Here is an 18927-nt window from a genome sequence, read left to right as displayed (position 1 = left end):
TGACTACCTCTTGAAGCTCATGGAGAGAATGCCAAGAGTGTGCAAAGCAGTAATCAGAGCAAAGGGTGGCTATTTTGAAGAAACTAGAATATAAAACATGTTTTCAGTTATTTCACCTTTTTTTGTTAAGTACATAACTCCACATGTGTTCATTCATAGTTTTGATGCCTTCAGTGAGAATCTACAATGTAAATAGTCATGAAAATAAAGAAAACGCATTGAATGAGAAGGTGTGTCCAAACTTTTGGCCTGTACTGTAGTTTTAATATTATGTAAGCACAAGCTTCTTCAAAGCTATTAATAACATTTAGACTTGACTTAAGTTGTTTTCTTGCAATTGAAGGCTGGAACATGCTTCTCTGGGCTCCATGTAAGTGACATGACATGAATTTAGATATTACATACATTTTTTCCCCTGTGTTGAACCCACCTTCAGACATAAACTTGTTAAACTAATGACACACTGGTCTGTGCAACACACAGGATACCATCCTCCTCAGTGTACATCTAGAACTACTATATTCTGTAGTTGCCTCACACTGAATTGGAAACGTGATAATGCAGCTACAGCAGCAACGTTTCTAAAAGATGTGATCACATTTTTGTCTCTCAAAGCCTTCATACCATGCATCTTATGTATCTGTCCCATTTTTTTAAGTTGTATGTATCCATGGCCCATTTGCGAGGTTTTTTGTCCAGTGAACAAAAGATAAACGGTAACTGCATATCAGCTCCAAGATACAGCACTATATTGCACAAGTTTCATTGGTGACTGTCACATAAAAAGTTTTTTATTTTTCTAGTATTTTCTGTAGTTTATACATCCTGCATCATATTATTTTTAGACCAGCTTCAGTCACTCTGAAGTGGGAACTCCTCCTTGCTGATAGCACATGTTGAATTCTTCTTAAATAACTGTCAGGGTCTTTGAAGCTCTTTCTGGTCTTAGTTTAAGTTTCCATGTGACTCCTCCTGGATGTTATTCTCTCATTACACATCATTATTGATTAATCTTTAATGATTTATTTGTGATGTAGGAAACAGACACTTTGGCTGATGAATGATTCATGTGCTGCCCAAATAAACTGTCAAAGATTAATAAATGAGGGTTCTGGTTTTCCTCTGAACTCAATGAGCTACTTGTTGCATCCACTCAGATGCAAATAGTTGTAGAAAAATGACAACACACAGCCAATTATCTCTGAGGCAACACCTATCCCTGTAACAACAGTGACGAGACAAAACATACCATAAAGATGGTCAGTGGAATAGTTGGTTGACATTCCTGTGATAAGAACCACAGCAGGTGAGGACTAGGTCGAAGGGCATAGCTTTTGTTTCAACATAAGGGGGGGCACACATATGAAACAGAGGGATAGGGGTCCACCACCAGAAAGTTATGAGCATCAAACACTTATTTTCCTGCATCATGCATCTAAAAATTGCATCTAAAAATTGAGGGGGACATGTCAAAGTCAAAGTCAAAATTTATTTATATAGCACATTTAAAAACAACCTCGGTTGACCAAAGTGCTGTACAGTTCATCCAAAGAATGAATGAAGAGCAAAAACCACAAAAATTATCAATAAGATCAACAATAGGTTTAGACAATAAAACATCAACACTAGAGTACAGGTAAAATACAAATAAAAGCTGTAAAAGACATGTCTATCTCAACTAGAGGTGAAAGCAAGCGAAAAGAGGTAGGTTTTTAAAAGAGATTTAAAGTGTTCCAAAGTTTGGGCTGCCCTTACATGGAATGGTCCCATGCGTCGCTCCGAAATCTATACCAATGACTAATGCTTTGAAATACATATTTTTTTTACTGTATTGTTTGACTGCAAGGGTTGATTATTGGTGCCTTCACAAAATATCTACATGATGTGGTTTTTGATTAAGAATCATCAATATGTGGATATAATGACTAAGTGATTAAAGGCAAATAATAGAACAGCTTAAACAGTCTGGTGAGTTCAGAAAATTACGTCACTTTACTGTAATGCAGCCTTTAAAACCAGGAAATAACAACACTTTGTGCATGTGAACGCAGAGTACTAAAAGAAGGCGATTAATAGTACACCTGTCAATACCACACAGTAAAATTTCTACATTCAAATTTTTACTTTAACTAAAAACCGCAAGAGAGGCATTATTATTTATTACGTTGTATAAATGTATTTAACATTTGTTCAAGGTGGAGCTTTCCATTGTAATAACATGCCAGATAGTTTTAAGGCATATTATACAGGATTTTCCTAATAAAATAATATATGGACCCACAGGGAAGTAATTTCTCTCAGGGCTTATTTATGCTCAACGTTAGACATGTCTGTGTGTACTCTGGGTCCCCTTTTAATATATGCATGATTTCTTATAGCTTACGGATACGGATGAAACTCAGCAGTGCCACTGGGGATCGTCGACATGTATTTAATGGCCTTAAAGACCACCACTGTTTACAACATTGCCTCCGTTAATAGGTACATTTTTAAATCTTCTCCATCGTCACATCATTTGTTGTTGTTGTCATCTATCAGATATTTCTATGCCAATTTAAAGGAAGCATTAGGACAGTGACGTTTACGTTTGCAACATACATAAAAGGAGTATAAATGAGCCCTAAATCATCACTTATGACCCAGTAGCAGTGTGTGATGGTGTCTGTATCTGCAGAAAATCTGCCTTCTGCCTGTATTTTCTTATTTTCCTCTTATTTTGTTTGTACAGGACATTTCTGGGTGTCTTTCCATATATTTTCCTGCTTTTTTGTCCTTTTCCATTCACATGCCTGAACGAGAATTACCGCCCCGTGGCTGTATGCCTCCGTGCACGAGTCGTATTCCTCTTATAGTTTACATTCATGTCTGTGAAAAACATGGATGTTTCACACACAGCCCCCCCGCCCCGGCAGCACAGAAGATCTATACCATGAGAAGAGTTTCAAGGTGGACACCCAAGATTAGAGTCACCAATTCAGTATCTGACCAAATGTCTCCTCTTCTGTTCCTGAGATATGATGCTGAATATTGGACAGCAAAGTGTTATATGCAGAATATTTTGATGACCTTTGACCTTTAGGATATAAAATGTCATCACTTCATCATTTAATCCTATTAGACATCTGTGTAAAGTTTTGGCCAAAAACGTGTTTCATGAGGTCACAGTGACCTTGACCTTTGACCATCTACCACTAAATTTTAATCAGTTTATTCTTAAGTCCAAGTGAACATTTGTAACAAATTTGAAGAAATTCCCTTAATGTGTTCTATTGTGTTGACAAGAACAAGACGGACAAAATCAGTTATCTTGACCTATGACCTATGACCACCAAAATCCTATCAGTTCATCATTGAGTAAATGTTTGTAAGTATGTATGAGTAAATGTTTAAGTATCTATGTAAATGTTTGTGCCAAATTTGAAGAAATTCCCTCAAGGTGTTCTTGAGATATCACATTTATGAGAATGAGACTGATGCAAGGTCATGGTGCCTTGACCTTTGACCACCAAAATCTAATCTATTCATCCTTTAGTCTAAGAGAATTTTATGACAAATTTAAAGAGATATTCCCTCAAGGCGTTCTTGTGATATTGCATTCACAGGAATGAGGCATACTGATGTACAGAAAGCATAATGCCTCCGGCTGTGGCTATAACCAGCATGGAGGCATAATAAAACCAGTTAATTAATATCTCAAGGCAGTTGAATCGAATGCAACTGGACAGGCTTCATCAGTTCATGCTTGTCTGACTAGGCTGGAACTAGTCTGACAAACTGGTGTGGACACAACCCAGGCATTTAACCTCTGAGGAGGTCTTCACAAGGCCAATGATGTCACTGGTTCGTTAGTGTTCCAGTGGTGTGTCAATGACGGTCGTTGAAACTCCTGCTGCAACGGTGGTCATTGGAATCGTTAGTCAGACAAGCATGAATTGATGAAGCCTCTTGGATAAGAGGTGAAACGTCTTCTAAGACAAAACTACGTCCAGTTGCGTTCGATTCAGTTGCCTTGAGATAACTATGACCTGGATAAATGAAAATATCCACAGGCAGTTAATTAATAATAATTTAATTTTAGGCCCTGGTAGTATGTTTGCTCCATTGTCGCCTCACAGAAAAGAGGGGTCCTGGTTGAAACCCCAGGGTGGGGGAGCCCTTTTGTACGGAGTCTGCATGTTCTCCCTGTGTCAGCGTGGGCTTCCTCCCACAGTCTAAAGACATGCAGGTTAATTGGTGACTCTAAATTGTCCATAGGTGTGAATGTGAGCGTGAATGGTTGTCTGTCTCTATGTGTCAGCCCTGCGATAGTCTGGCAACGTGTCCAGGGTGTACCATGCCTCTCACCCAATGTCAGTGTGAGGCTCCACCCCCCTGCAACCCCCAACAGGATAAGTGGTTATGGAAATGAATGAATGAATGAATGAATGAATATATTTTGTAAATGTGTTTTTTTGTAAATGTATTCCTGTCTCCCCATATATTTTTTATTTATAAGTTTAAGGGTATTTACAGAAAATCATATTCAGAAAATTTCATAACCCTTCCCCACCCCCCCAACCCCTCACATATCAACAGGAAGGGTACAATTATCAAAACAAACAATTAAAATAAATAAATAAATACACATCTATACAAACGTCTGTGTAAGTCAAATTTCATTTATAAAGTTTTTCAAAAATTTTCAAAGTTCATCGTCTCAGAAAGAATTCAGTCCGCCTCATTCTTTGTGCACGAAAGCAAGAAAATCGCCCCATACCTCATCAAAGGCTTTTTGGTTCTTCTTCAAATTGTACATTATTTTTTCCGGTGGAATATAAGATGAAAGCTCATTCAGCCACATATTAGAGCATGGAGATGCAACACTTTTCCATTTTAATGCAATACACTTAATTGCAGCTATCAAGGCCATTTTAACAAATCTAATATTATATTCAAAACCCAAAGGTAATATGGATTCATCTCCCAGTAATACTAACCTTGTATTTAAAGCAAACTCAAAACCAATCACTTTTTCAATGGTATTTTTTTTTTTTACAGTTTTCCAAAACTCGTTCAAATGGGAGCATGACCAAAACATATGGACAAGAGACCCAATCTCTATTTTGCATCTACGGCACAGAGCCGAGAGATCGGGATTCATTTTATTTAGACACTGTGGTGTGTAATTTTGTTCTCACATGATCTGCTGGGCGACCACCATTGGTTGTAGAGGTGTGTCTCCTTATCTTGTTCATGTCTGATGAAGGGCTGGTGCCCGAAACGTCACATGTGGTGATGCGATTAAAATTTCCAAAAGGAGCAATTTCCGCGGAGTGGACCTGCTTTTGTAGTTTTATATTCTGTAAGTAGACTCTGAATGCAGTAAATGAAGTAGCATGTTTTCCTTTCAAGTCAAGGTACACAGTAAGTAAGAAGAATACAGCCGAGTTGCATATTTTTAAAGTGCTTTTTGGCAGCAATACCACAGGCTAAGCAATCAGCCCAGTCCGAACAGGCCCGTTTTGAACAGGCACTAGACTAGTTCCTTTAAGGATAATGCCGTCCTGTGCAGGTACATGGTTTTACAAAAGCCGAGTCATTCAGGCTTAGCAGAGACAGACATAGATGGAGAGCCTGAGTGCTCTAGTATCTGATTGGACTGATTTAAGGACGGGAAGTAACAACAGGAGTAGGTCTGAGCGATCTTTTGTGAACATGATCATTCTACTGTTTCCTGAACAGAAAAAAAAACCTCAGTAGAAAGCTTCAGGACTATATCTACAGATAGAGCTGGCACCTGGTTTGAAGGCCGTGATGTTGGCTCTGTGAGTTTTGGATTACTGGTGTGAGGGAGTGCATTCATCGGGTCCCATCAAAAGACTGCTTTGTTCTGCCAAAGCGTCCCTTTTTTTGTGTGTGTGTACACAGTCAGGGTTTCTCTCTGGGTTTCACACTCACCTTAGATAATTTCCATCTCCCTGATGGTTGACCCTCGGTCTCTGTGAGTCACAGTACAGTACAGTACATGTATGTTGACCTCAGACATGTGAGCTGTGTCAATGTTGACTCCCACATGTTCTATATAACCAAGGACGTGGCATTCTTACTAAAAGCTCTTCGTAAAATTACTGTCACCTAAAAATTTTAGTGCTAATAACTTTGGTATGTTTTTAGTACGTAGTTCCTGCAGTGTAAATCACATCTGTCATAGTTTAAAGGTTCATCTTGAGGGCTGGAACAGAAGCTGAACAGTTGTAATCATGTTAAATTACCAGTGATTGTACTTTATACAACTGATACTTTCCTCGGTCATTTCAAGTATTTATCCTCTCATTCTTTTTGTATAACATGAGAAATATTGTGTGTAAATCACCAAAAAAAGACAGTAAACTTATACTTAAAAATTTTGATGGGATCCCCACTGAATTAAATATTGACTACCGCTTAAGCCCCGTTTCCATCAAACACTTTGGGTATGGTACCTTTGGAACCAAAAGTAACCCTTCAGACATGGTACATAGACCCTAGTGTTTCCAACGCACACAGTGCTCCTAAATGTGGGTGGCGCTGTTGTCACTCAATGCTCCGTCCAGCACTCACTGTATTTCCTCATTACTGGTGACACAGATGGAAGTCTGCACCTCGTTTATCGTCCACAGAATGAGGCTACAAACCGATATTTTCAGAACAAAATAAAACAGGCTGCAGTGAGAGTCTCTCTCCATGGGATATTTAAATATAGCAGGTTTGTGTATTTAGTCCTTCTCAGGCAAGCTCAGGAGTTTAGTGTTGCTGCCCACAGGAACAACGCTCCGCCATGCTTTTTTTCTTCGAATGAGGATTGGGATATATGCTGTCCCGGTCTTAATTAATAAATATAAATGCTTAAAGATCCACTCATTACTTAAAGTGTATGTCATATAAAAACTAAAGTAACAGTCAAACTCATCAGTGAAATTTAAGGTGTGTCGATGGATTCATGTCACCTCATACATCGAGTTAACATTCCACCTTTAAAGTCGCCGAAAGTCGGCCCAGTGAATTAAGTTATTTTTTTTCTCAGATTCAAGCTGCTGTGAGAGGAAGCAAAATGTCCTTTCATTTTATAGTTACAGTTTACTAATAAAACTCTCCACGGTATGAACAGTGTTTACATGAGCCTAAAAACCAGCCACAACTCAGCCCTGAGCAGAGTGACCATCCTCTACTGTCCAATCAGACTGCAGCGTTCACAGGTTCACAGAATAATCAGCTTGATCTGTAATTGGTCTCATTCGTATTGGTCAAAAACCTGATCAACTGCAATAAAACCTATTACCACATTTACCCCGTTTACCATGCTTATCTTCCTTTTGCTTCATCTTTCTGTTTCTCGAATTTTTGCTCAAAACAAAAGCTTAAAATTTTGTTTTTTTGGGTGATGACCTTTTGTTCATGTGAGCAAAAAGTCCAAAGAACGAACATTACCTGCAGGTGCATTGAGGTGCATTGTTTCCATGGGACCTATGAAGGCATAACGCATTCCTAGCCCCTCTGACATCACCAGGTCAATGTCCTTGACAGAGATAACACCATCCTGATTTAGAAAGAGAGACAAAAAAAACAATTCATTCATATTAATGGGAAACACTACATGTTAAAACCTTTTTTTTTTACATGCACTTGTCAATTTTAAAATTTTGGGCTATTTTTCCTCAACAGTATGTCTTCTTTCCATTTAGTGGAGAGAAAATGTTCAAAATACACATGTAGGTGTTTATTTTACTTCAGGGTCCTGTTCTGAATATTTATGCAAAAAGCTCATGTTTAATTAGGTAATTCATCATTTACACATTTAAACATAAATCCCCCCCCCCCCCCCTCCCCCCAATAAATTGTAAAATCAGTAAGAAACTGGAGGTTTCATGGTGATGTTAGTAAAAAAAAAAAAAAAATTACCCTATTTACCTGTAGTGTCTTTTTGTGGTCTAAAATGTTTTAAATCTTACATGACATATCTTTAAAGACTGTTTTTTGAACCAGCACTTACATATACCAACCTTTCCAGTTTTACCATGCCTCTGCATTGGTAACAGCCATGGCCAGAGGCATTATGTTTTTGGGTTGTCCGTTTTTCAGTACATTCCATTCTCAAGAATGCAACATCTCAAGACTACCTTGAGGAAATTTCTTCAAATTTGGCACAAATGTTCACCTAGACTCAATGGTGAACTATTCGGTTTTTGGTGGTCAAAGTTACTGTGACATTGTCTGTCTTCATTCATGTAACGCAATATCTCAAGAACACTTTTGGGGAATTTTCTCAGATCTGGCACAAATGTTTACTTTGACCCAACGATGAACTGATTAGATTTTGGTGGTCAAAGGTTGATATCTCAAGCACACCGAGACGGAATTTCGTCAAATTTAGGACAAATGTCCCCTTCGAGTCACAAATGAACTGACCAGAATTTGATGGTCAAACGTTAAGGTCAGTGTGACTCTGTGTCCATCTCATTCTCATGAATGCGATATCTCAAGAAGGCCTTCATGGAGTATCCTCAACTTTGGCACAAAAGTCCACATGGACTTAACAATGCACTGATTAGAATTTGGTGGTTGTGGGTCAAAGGTCAGGGTCACTGTGATTTAATACAAGATACTTTTGGCCATAACTCAAGAATTCTTATGCTAATTATAACAAAATTTTACACCAATGTCTAATATAATAAAATGAAGGAGTCCAAAAGGTTAAAGGTCAACTTCACTTTGACATCATAATGTTCTGCAAAAACACTTTCCTGGCCATAATTCAACATCATAACATATCTGACCAAACGTCATAAGACATTTGGTCAGATACTGATTTGGTAACTCTAATCTTGGGTGTCCAGCTTGAAACTGTGCTGACTGTATAGATCGTTTTTGCTGTCGGGGAAAGATGTGTGTGAAGCATTCATGTCTTCACAGACATGGTGCAACTTGACTGGTTCACAGAGGCATACAACCATGAAGCAGTAATTCTAGATTTTGTGTTGTTTTGTGTGTCAGTTTCTGTTCATTCCTATGTATTGTATGTCACTACCTTTGTTTTGTGTTTATGTACTGCCCCATGTACCAATGATAAAAAAAGAATGAGAATGTGTGTAAACTGTAACAGCAACTTGACTGGTTCGCAGAGGCATACAATCACAAGGCAGTAATTCCAGTTCCTATTTATTGTCTGGAGGTTCTGACAGAGGGATTTGTTCATACATCATTCATAGCCTGATTTATATGACATTTTATTCCTGAAAACACGACGAAAATGTTTTTTTCATGGCTTTTGACAGTATTTTATGATTTTTGGAGTGATAAAAAGGGATATCCAAAACCACCAACTCTAATGGGTCAACAAGAATTTTGAACCTGGCTTTATCCAATGTTTGGGTTTCTTTTCTGGAAATGCATGCAAATTAGTACTTAATTATTATTAACTGCAGCTCAAAATTTAGAACATATTATCCTGGCAGTTCAGGTTAGGCAGGTCACAGCTTTTTACCTCCAGGGTTTTGGACGAGCCAAATTCCCTTTGATCCCATCAGACTACTCCCACCATATAAAGTTTCCCTGATCAGCCAATTCTGTGTCCTCAGGATTATGTAGTCAGTACTGGGAGGAGAGAGGCTGAGGATGGAAGGAGGGAGAGACTGAGGGAGTGGTTCAGGTAATCTTTTGGAGATACCTGTTGGCCGACCACGGGAGGAAATCAAAGCTTGGATACGGAGACAGAGAGTAGGGTGAGCAAGAGGAAAGGGACAGGGTTGTCTTTGTTTGGGTCCTGTGTTCAACAACGGGCCTGTTATCTGAGCAAAGCGAGGGGGTGGGTGGGGTCTTTCTCCACCATAATCACTGGGGGGAACCAGTTGCTTTCTCAGCCGCTCTGCTTTCCAACGCTGGCCCTGACTCAAAGACTATTTTCTGTGTGTGTATGTGTGTGTTTAGAGGGGTAAAGGAGGGTCCCTGTTATGTAAGAAGAATCACAAGGCCTTGATGCTCAATAACAAACCTATAGTCCTATTTTAATCTTTTTTGGACTACTGGTCATACTAGTTTGAGGGTGTAATCAATGGCTTACAAGCTTACAAGCTGTGTTAAGCCCCATTTCCGCCAAACAATTTTGGGACAGTAACCCTTCAGACATGGTACATAGACCCTAGTGTTTCCACCACAAACAGTACTCTTAAATGTGGGCGGAGTTGTTGTCACTCACTGCTCCGTCCAGCACTCACTGTATTTCCTCATTACTGGTGACACAGATGGAAGTCTGCACCTCGTTTATCGTCCACAGAACGAGGCTGCACGCTGACATTTTCCGAACAAAATAGAACAGGCTGCAGTGAGAGTCTCTGTCCATGGGATATTTAAAAAAAAGCAGGTTTGTGCATTTAGTCCTTCTCAGACAAGCTCAGGGGTTTAGTGTTGCTGTAGCACACAGGAACAGCATTCCACAACACTTTTTTCTCTCAGAGTGAGGATTAGAATATATGCAGTTCACATGACCTGGTCAAAATTAATATATATAACCACTTGAAGATCCACTCATTACTAAAATTGTACGTCATATAAAAACTAAAGTAATGGTCAAAGTTGTCACAGTGAAATTTAAGGTATGCTGATTGATTCATGTCATCAACTCATGCATTGAGTAACATTACAAGTTAAGGTTCCACCTTAAAAGCACCCGGCAGTCAGCCCAGTGAATTGAGTTATTCTTTTCTCCGACTCCAGCTGCTGCGAGGCAAAACATCCTTTGTTTCATACTTACAGTTTACTAATAAAACTCTCCACAGTATGAACAGTTGTTACATGAGCCTCAAAACCAACCACAACTCAGCACTGAGCAGAGTGACCGTCCTCTATTGACTAATCAACAGACTGCAGTGTTCACAGCTCCACCTTTTAGTACCAGATCTGTGTGCTAGGTACCCCAACAGAGGGGGGACCAAAACTGAGGACGGTACAGAACGGTTTCATTGGTATCATTGACAACTTTTCATAGTGGAAACAGAAAAAAGCGCACTGAACTGTACTGTATTGTAACATTCTGCTCGGTGGAAACAGGGCTTTAGTGAACAGTCACCCAACTGGCAAACATTCAGACTTCTTTTCGAGAATGCACAGGCTTTTTTTTAACCATTTTGTAAAATGCCATGACAGATACCTAAGCAGAAATGCTCTCGTGAAATAAAATCAATTGTTCCAGTGTTGATGGGAATTTCGTCTCTTTACTGTATGGCACTGCCTCTGCTTTGTCAATGAACTTACTAGTTTGAATTTAGCCTCTTTAGGAAAGGTGTGATGTAAATAAAGTTGCCTTGCTTTAACACTTAATATAAACTATAGTGGACCTAGGGCAGGCAGTGAAATTTGGGCACAACAATAAAAAGAACAGTTCTCACTAGAGCTGGGTATCGGTACGCAATTCCTCTGAGATATCAACTGAAATAATCCTGTTCCTAGAAGTATTGAACCTTTTAATTATTTTTTAACCAGATCTAGAAAAAATGACTATTTGTATCTGATAGAGTTGGCAGTTCAGTGAACAGAGATGCCACCAAATGAAGTACTCTGTTGATATCAGTACCACTTAAAGTGACAAGTATTGTAATTTTTGAATGATACCCAGCCCTAGCTCTCACCAAGTACTACTTGGTTCCCTTCATTCGTATCCATAAGTCGTTGAAAAGAAACAAATCGTTGTATCGTAGGCAACTGGACATGCTTGAGTTTCTTGAGGACGTTTCGCCTCTCATCTAAGAGGCTTTCTCAGTTCTAACGAACTGGTGTGGAGTACGAGGACCCACCCACACCTGGACCCATCTAACCCTAATGACACACAAGATGTCCAGGTGGGTCAGTGACTCACATGTGACCTTATCGACTCTGAAACTCAGAGCTCACATGTGACCTCAACGACTCTGGGGTTCAAACCCACAAAGAGTTTGAAGCCTGCAATTCTGCACCAGTCCATTAGAACTGAAGAAGCCTCTTGGATGAGAGGCAAAACGTCTTCAAGAAACTCAAGCAAGTCCAGTTACCTACAACATAGCACTTAAGATTATCATGACCTGGATGACTGAGAATCTTCACAGACAATCAGATCGTTCACAAATGTAACATGACTACTTTCCAGTTGGCCTGCTGATGCTGCCGAGTTGTTGCCACAGTGGAACTTATTCTTGCTTCCTAATGTAATGGGTCATTCTGGAAGATCTGTGATGGAGTGACTGACGAGTTGCCAGTCATGAGGTGACAAACACTGGTTACAGCAAATTAAGTCTGAGGAAAAAATGGACATGAAGAGGACAGTCCTAAAAGTTGTGTCTCATTTGGTGGAGCTTGGTCATAAACCTTGGTGATAATGCAGCCTCTGTTAATACAGTAGGTTTACTGTTTATTTCCTTAGCTCCAGTAACAACAGCACTATTCTCATGGTCCACATGGGTCTCTTTGACGTGTCATAGCAGGAAAGGCACAGGTGTTACTAATAACATTAACTATGGCTCTGTTCTATCCAAATATCCATGACACTGTTTTAGTGAGTCCAGAAAACCATGACCCTAAAAAAGAAGCAACTGAATGGTATTTAGCCATCTTTAATTTCATTATTTACACATGCTTCTCCTGCTGTCACATGTCAAAATGTCTTTTTCCATCAAAGGTCAGTGCTGCCAAGACAGTTTGCAGTTGGTCAACGTCACACGTGATTGTGTACCTTTTCTTGTGCTGCTTACTTCCTGCACATTTTATTATGGTGCTGAATACAAAGGATTTCCAAATACAACTTATGTACAGGAACTTGTTTTAATTGTCAACGATGATTCAAATTAAAACAACGCCTCAGGGTGTGTGACGCAAACTGCGTGACACAAACCATTCTACAGATCACACATCATAAGGTGTGTGTCACAGTAGCCTGCATTGTGACTTTGTGCACGGTGTAACCCTCCATTGTGTGACTATATGGAACAGTAGTGATACGTTAGAACACAAAGGGGTGTGCACCATTTACTGAAGGGCTTGTCAGCGTCATGTATCGAAGCAATACAGACTAGATACAAACTTGTTCTAAAACGTATTATTAGTTTTCTGTGGTGGAATTTAACCCAAGTACATTTACTCAAATATTAGTACACATTTGAGGTATTTGTACTTTACTCGAGTACTTCTATTTTATGCAACTTTCTACTTCACTACATCTCAGAGCCAAATATTGTCCTTTTGTTGTTACTTTTAAGGTTAACATTTTTACGCCCCTTCCTGTCCAGTAAAAACATGCTGGCAGGCAGTCACAAATAAATTAATGCGCGGGAAGCCCTGTGATAATTATATTAATTCCCATCCCTACTTAACATATCAAAAAAAAATCTCCCATGAATATCAAGAATATGATGCATTGCTGAAGATTTCAGCGGAAAGAGACACATAATGACACCATCAGCGTCTGGTTCGGCCCCTATAAACCTTGCTTTCAATATCCAATTCTATCTGCCACCAGGTACGATCTCCCGAAGGCTCGATTTACAGCACAAAGAAAGTACCTCGACCATTGTGCAATCAAACAAGGGGCAGGATAGTGCTTTTGTTTTCCCTGGTACCCATTGGTTGATATCTCCAGTTACCTGCAGGGATGGGTACCAATACCCGGTATAAGAAGGGCCCCAAGACCATAGAATTGATAACCTCTGACATTATTTGTTCTTTTATTGGTACTTTTTAACATTCTGGTGTAATTTATTATCACGCTACACCTTCTCCATTGCTCTCTGTGTTGGGCTGAGCTCATTCATACACACAGGACACGGTGGAGACAAAGTGATGATAACGCAAAGAGCTGATGACAGTTACTGACTAAAAGTAAGTGGAATAAAGCCTTTGCCAGTAAAAAGCCAACACTTTAACAATACACCTGTTCAACCAACATAAACATAAACATGTGTGATGATGTTCAAGATGGCGCTCCCCTGTGTGCAATGCTCTTAGAGTCAAACTTTTGCTACTTCTATTGGTTTCCCTCCCTTTCATGAGCCACGACAGGGCTACAGTAAGAGCAAACACTATCTACGACTGAGCGTCTTTCACTATTTATTACCTGTCTATTTCTGACTTGACTATGTGTTTTTTGCACAAGAATTCCTCTGTACCCAGACTGCTTTAGTTTGATCTGCAGGTTCTCATCCACTGATGCTGTTTTACACCAGCACAGCACGCTACTTTGGCTAATAGCTCATTTTTACAACCAAGCTCAAATGAAAGCTGTCTGTATGTAGCCCTACTGTCTAGCTCAGTTTGCAATGTATTTCATAAGTTGATCAATTCTGTTAAACTTAGCTGCTGTCTGGGACAAACCATCCCCTCCTCTCTGTACCAGTGGTACCTATAGGCAGTGACTCACATCAGCAGCAGAAAGAGGAAGACAGATGACAGGGGGAGTGACTGATGGTAACTGATGTCTGGGTTCTTCATTCTTTGTAAAGTTCACTGAGTATTTTGATGTCAGAAATATAATACTAGTTTCTAGTGAGATCATATTGAGTTTATACTGTGACTAGGCTGTTACTGTCGCTGCTCTGGAAACATTTAGTTTAATTTAAAATATTCACTTCTAATTTATGAATTTATTCTTTTCTAAAAAACATATTTTTATAAAAAGCAATTATTTAAATATGAATGAGAACCAATAAGAGTACCGATAAAGAACCGAACCAGCAAGGAGTATTGATGACAGTACTAAGCAAATAAAATCCCAACGATACCCATCCCTAGTTAACTGTGGAAAACAAAATACGTTGGCCTTACAACCTGTGTTGTTGTTTGTTGCTCAGCTCTGAGCAAAATGGAAAGTGATATGATTGTCTTTGCAGCACCAAAAATAATACCACTTGGAAATGCTTGGTGGAAAAGTTGTCTGTTTCGATTTTCATTTACTCAAGTAAAGGGGCTGAATATTGCTTCCACCACTGCCTTTACAGAAGCCCATAAAATCTAAAACAAATTGACAACCATCATAACGATCTAATACACCTGTTTTATTCAAGAAGTTAATATTTGAAAATGGTGTGTTTACTTAACAGCTTAGTTCCTCAGTACCTCGAATGATAAACCTTAGAGCCACTTAATTCCCTCAGTCTACTTTCTTTAAATTATGCAGTGTCGAGTTTTAGTGTCATAAAAAAAGAAGTGCGTAAAATACTCATAAATTCTTTTCATATTTACCAAGATTTCAAGAGGATGTCATTATCAAATTGCTTGTTCTGTGTGACCAATAGTCAAAGACCCGAAGATATTACATCCTAGATATCCAAATCCTCACACTGAGGAGGCAGGAAGCAGTCAATGTTTGGCATTTAATTTAACTTATTTTTGGCTTTCTAAGTTCATTGACAGTAACATGAGACCGGCAGAAGCATGGGCAGTCATATGGTTTGTGCCTTAACCATTAGGCCATCAGGGCGCCCCACTGTTTGGCATTTATGCTTGAAAAAAGAAAAGAAAAGAAACCTTTAAGTTGTCAAAATTCCTGTAACTTCAGTCTCCTCTATTGTAGTTCATATCTCTTAGATGAAAGATAGAAGAAACACAAACACAAAGCCAAAGCTGAAAGATGTAGAGGATTAGTGTCTATGGGTGACTGCTTGGTGAAAAGTAACATTAATCAACTTCTCTTACTTGTGTACACTACAGCCCGCGACCTTTGACACCAACATCAAAGAAAATCAGTCGACCAGAACAAACCAGTTTCTCTAACTCTGCGACTTCACAACATGATATAGCCAACAGTGAGGTTGTGTGTGAAAGATAAATGTGACATTTACACGACAGAAAAATGATGTTGATTGGAACACATGAAGAACACACAAACATAAAAATAATAAGACCCTTTCTGACCTCTTGTGAGGGAAGAAATACTGAGTTCTATTACCTTGTATTCCAATGAAGCATATGTTTTTGCAACAAAAATGTGTTTCTAACTGAAACATCTTGATTAAAAAAATCCCACTGACCCACAACAACCTTTACCTGATATATTTGAAACTAGCTGTTACACTTTTCAAACCTAAACTGAAGTAAAAGTTGCGTCGTTAACACTGGTGTCAAATGCATCATGCATACCTAACCCAGGGAATGTCAGTTTTGGTTGAATTTACTTTCGACAACCTGAGACCCATTAACCGCTGACTAACAAAAACACAAAATGACGTGAAATACAAGAGGCCTTGTCTTTTGGTTTGGTGCTCCGTTGACTCAGTAAGCTTTAGTGCTGCATTTCAAAGCACTTGTGATGTAAATTATTTTATTTTCTGCTGACTTTGCTGACTGCCAGTTAGCCACATTAACATGTTGAAAGTAACATAATGCCCACTGCTCAACCTCCAGCCTCCACTGGCGAGCTAGCCTTGGCGCCTTTAAATAACGCCATCTGGGTCATGTGGGGCCAAGCGAGCACCACCACTTATTCGTGATTACCGATGGTGACACTATCCCATTATCTCAACTGTTATCTCAGCCTTGCAGTGCAAAGTCTTTCCTCCTTGCTGCTGCTGCATCATGTCCACAGCTCTGTACCAAAGAGTAGCGTGAAAGTCAAAAGTGCTCTCTCTGCAGCAAAATCTGGGGACCAAAATGTCCTCTGAACTACACTGCAGAGCACACTGAAAAAAAGACTGCTTGACTTGAAACAAACTCAGTCAACTGAGGGGTCTCTGACTGATGATTAGAATCTCCGACTTCTAGGGGGCAGTTCTAGTATGCCAACTTCTTTTTGTAACCGTTAACAGCTTGCATATCCAAAGTCAAAGATTTTTAACAGCCAGCACCTTGTGTGAACACCACACAATATTGGTCAGTCAAGCAAGATCACTTTGCATTTTTTCTGTTCACCTCACAATGCCAGGACTATGACCAGAGTTCATAGGCATGCACCTAGTAGGAACTACGCAGGCGAGACAAATATATTTTCATAGACAGACAACAAACATGCAAATGAATGGCTACCAAATAGCAGACATATTGCCATTGGGTCTAGGTAGACATAGCCACAACAAAGAAGCGCAAAGTCAACAGCGAGGGCTGCTGCTTTCAGGAACATTGGAAAGTTTGATATTTTTTCAGTCAAAGGTGAAACAGTTGTGTTCGTCTCATTTGTATAAGTATTTTTATATAAATAAATAATATGATACCATAAAATAAATAAATTATTTAATTCTTTATTTTATTTCATTTTTTTTTTTAAAATAACCCCATATTTTATCTAATCAAGCCCTCATTAAAAAAAGTTTGGACACATCTGGTTTGCAGTATATCAACCTATCAGCAAAAAAGCTATTGGAATATATAAGTATTCCCACTTCTTTCTTGGTAACCTCTCCAGCTACATCAACTACCACTACACCACTAGGCATCATTATCACTTTAAGGGTACTGATACTGGTTCCGGTCTCATAATTCTTTAGACCATACATAGTCCTAGTATCTGTACAGTATCTTTTATTGTGTAAACTTTCCCCTCGCTTTTTTCACATATTTGCCACATCCAGCCACAATTTTAGACCATTTATTGTACTTTCTTCTCCAAGGTCCCTAGTACTGACATGTAACACCTATTTTATACTTCTGAGTTGAATCAATGCCATAGCTACGGCGTAGGCTCCACATCGACGTAGAGTCTACACTGTAACCTACGCCATAGCCGTAACTCTGGTTCAGTTTATTCTAACGACTCCACTTTCTCCTCTGTCTAAAATCCAAAGCATTTTCAGGCATATGCCCGGGCAGTGGGATGAAACTCAGTTCATCCACTTCAACTGCTTTTGGCTCAAGCAGCAATAAAAGCTTTACACATGTTGCCTCTATCTGAGAGAGGAATCTGTCTTCTTCTGAGACATGTTCAGGTTGGGTAACACCTCAGACATCCACCCTGACTCAGAGCCAGGCCCATATGCTGAACTGTGACAGCTGAGACTGATTAATGTTCAGGATTTACCTGCTGATCAACTTTGACAAGGGGAACTGTAGGAAAGACAGCACGATCATTCCTGTCAGACAGGTTTGTTCTTTTTGATGTGTCGATGATGCTCAGAATTCGCTATGAGAGAAATTCTCATCAGTAAGAGGATTTTTTCTCAACTGAACTGAGCATGCACCTGAGACAAGGAAATCAAATAAAACATCTGGTTCTAATGAGAAAAGTACGAAGCGAGCACGTTGCCTGTTTTTTTTTTCACTACAAAAAATGTATCTGCGGGTTTACATTATTGTAACGATTACGCTGTTAAATTTTAAGACTTCTTGTGAAGTCATTCAGTTTCACTAAAAATTGAAAATGAACAAAAAAACTGTTTGGTTGTTCTTACACACGCTAGCAGATTTACTGTGGCTGCAAAATATGCAAACACACTTTAGCTTCGCTGACATTTTTAAGGCGCAGACATATTAACTCGCATCAATCATGGCTCTGTTCCATTTAAGTGTCAAAACAAATATGTCAGGAGCTACATGCACAGTAGTGCGGACTTTGAAATGAAAAACCTGCAGTAAATAGAACAAGGTATCATTTTTTTGATTACACTTTATTTCCTCTATGCCAAGTCCAAATATCTGCTGTGAAAATGATCAAGCTAATCAGAAAAAACAGGTCTAAATCTGTGCAGCGGATTCAGTGGACTGATCTTTAGAATTAATTATCTGATTCAGCTGTTTGTGATTGTCGTATTGATTATGTACTTTTTTTAGATGCTTGAGGAAAGATGGCATAATGTTCAGCAAGCTTTGCTAGTGTGGCCAAATTCTAGTAACTAATCCAGTACTTTCATGAAAGTATAGTTGAAAATTACATGTATGAAAAATGTAAATCTGCAGGTTTACATCATTGTAGGGTTACACACTTACATTTCAATATTTCCTCAGAAGACTTTCAGTTTCACCGAA

The 18927-nt window shown here is 39.1% G+C and overlaps 1 protein-coding gene across 2 annotated transcripts in view; it reads right to left on the bottom strand.

Moving 5' to 3' along the window:
- The window catches only part of cryl1 (crystallin, lambda 1), a 60840-nt gene that overhangs the window by 7117 nt on the left and 34796 nt on the right, over positions 1-18927 (bottom strand). For both annotated transcript variants that reach the window (XR_013493290.1, XM_033614141.2), the window contains exon 7: positions 7447-7555. Coding sequence is in view for 1 of the 2 variants with exons in the window: in XM_033614141.2 (XP_033470032.2) it covers positions 7447-7555 (109 nt within the window). In the remaining variant the exon portion in view is untranslated. The remainder of the gene's footprint in view (positions 1-7446; positions 7556-18927) is intronic.

Source organism: Epinephelus lanceolatus, chromosome 14 (genome assembly GCF_041903045.1).
Source record: "Epinephelus lanceolatus isolate andai-2023 chromosome 14, ASM4190304v1, whole genome shotgun sequence".
In the NCBI taxonomy this organism is placed as follows: Eukaryota; Metazoa; Chordata; class Actinopteri; order Perciformes; family Serranidae; genus Epinephelus; species Epinephelus lanceolatus.
The sequence above is the reverse complement of the archived record's forward strand: the minus strand, read 5'-3'. Positions and strand labels throughout refer to the sequence as shown.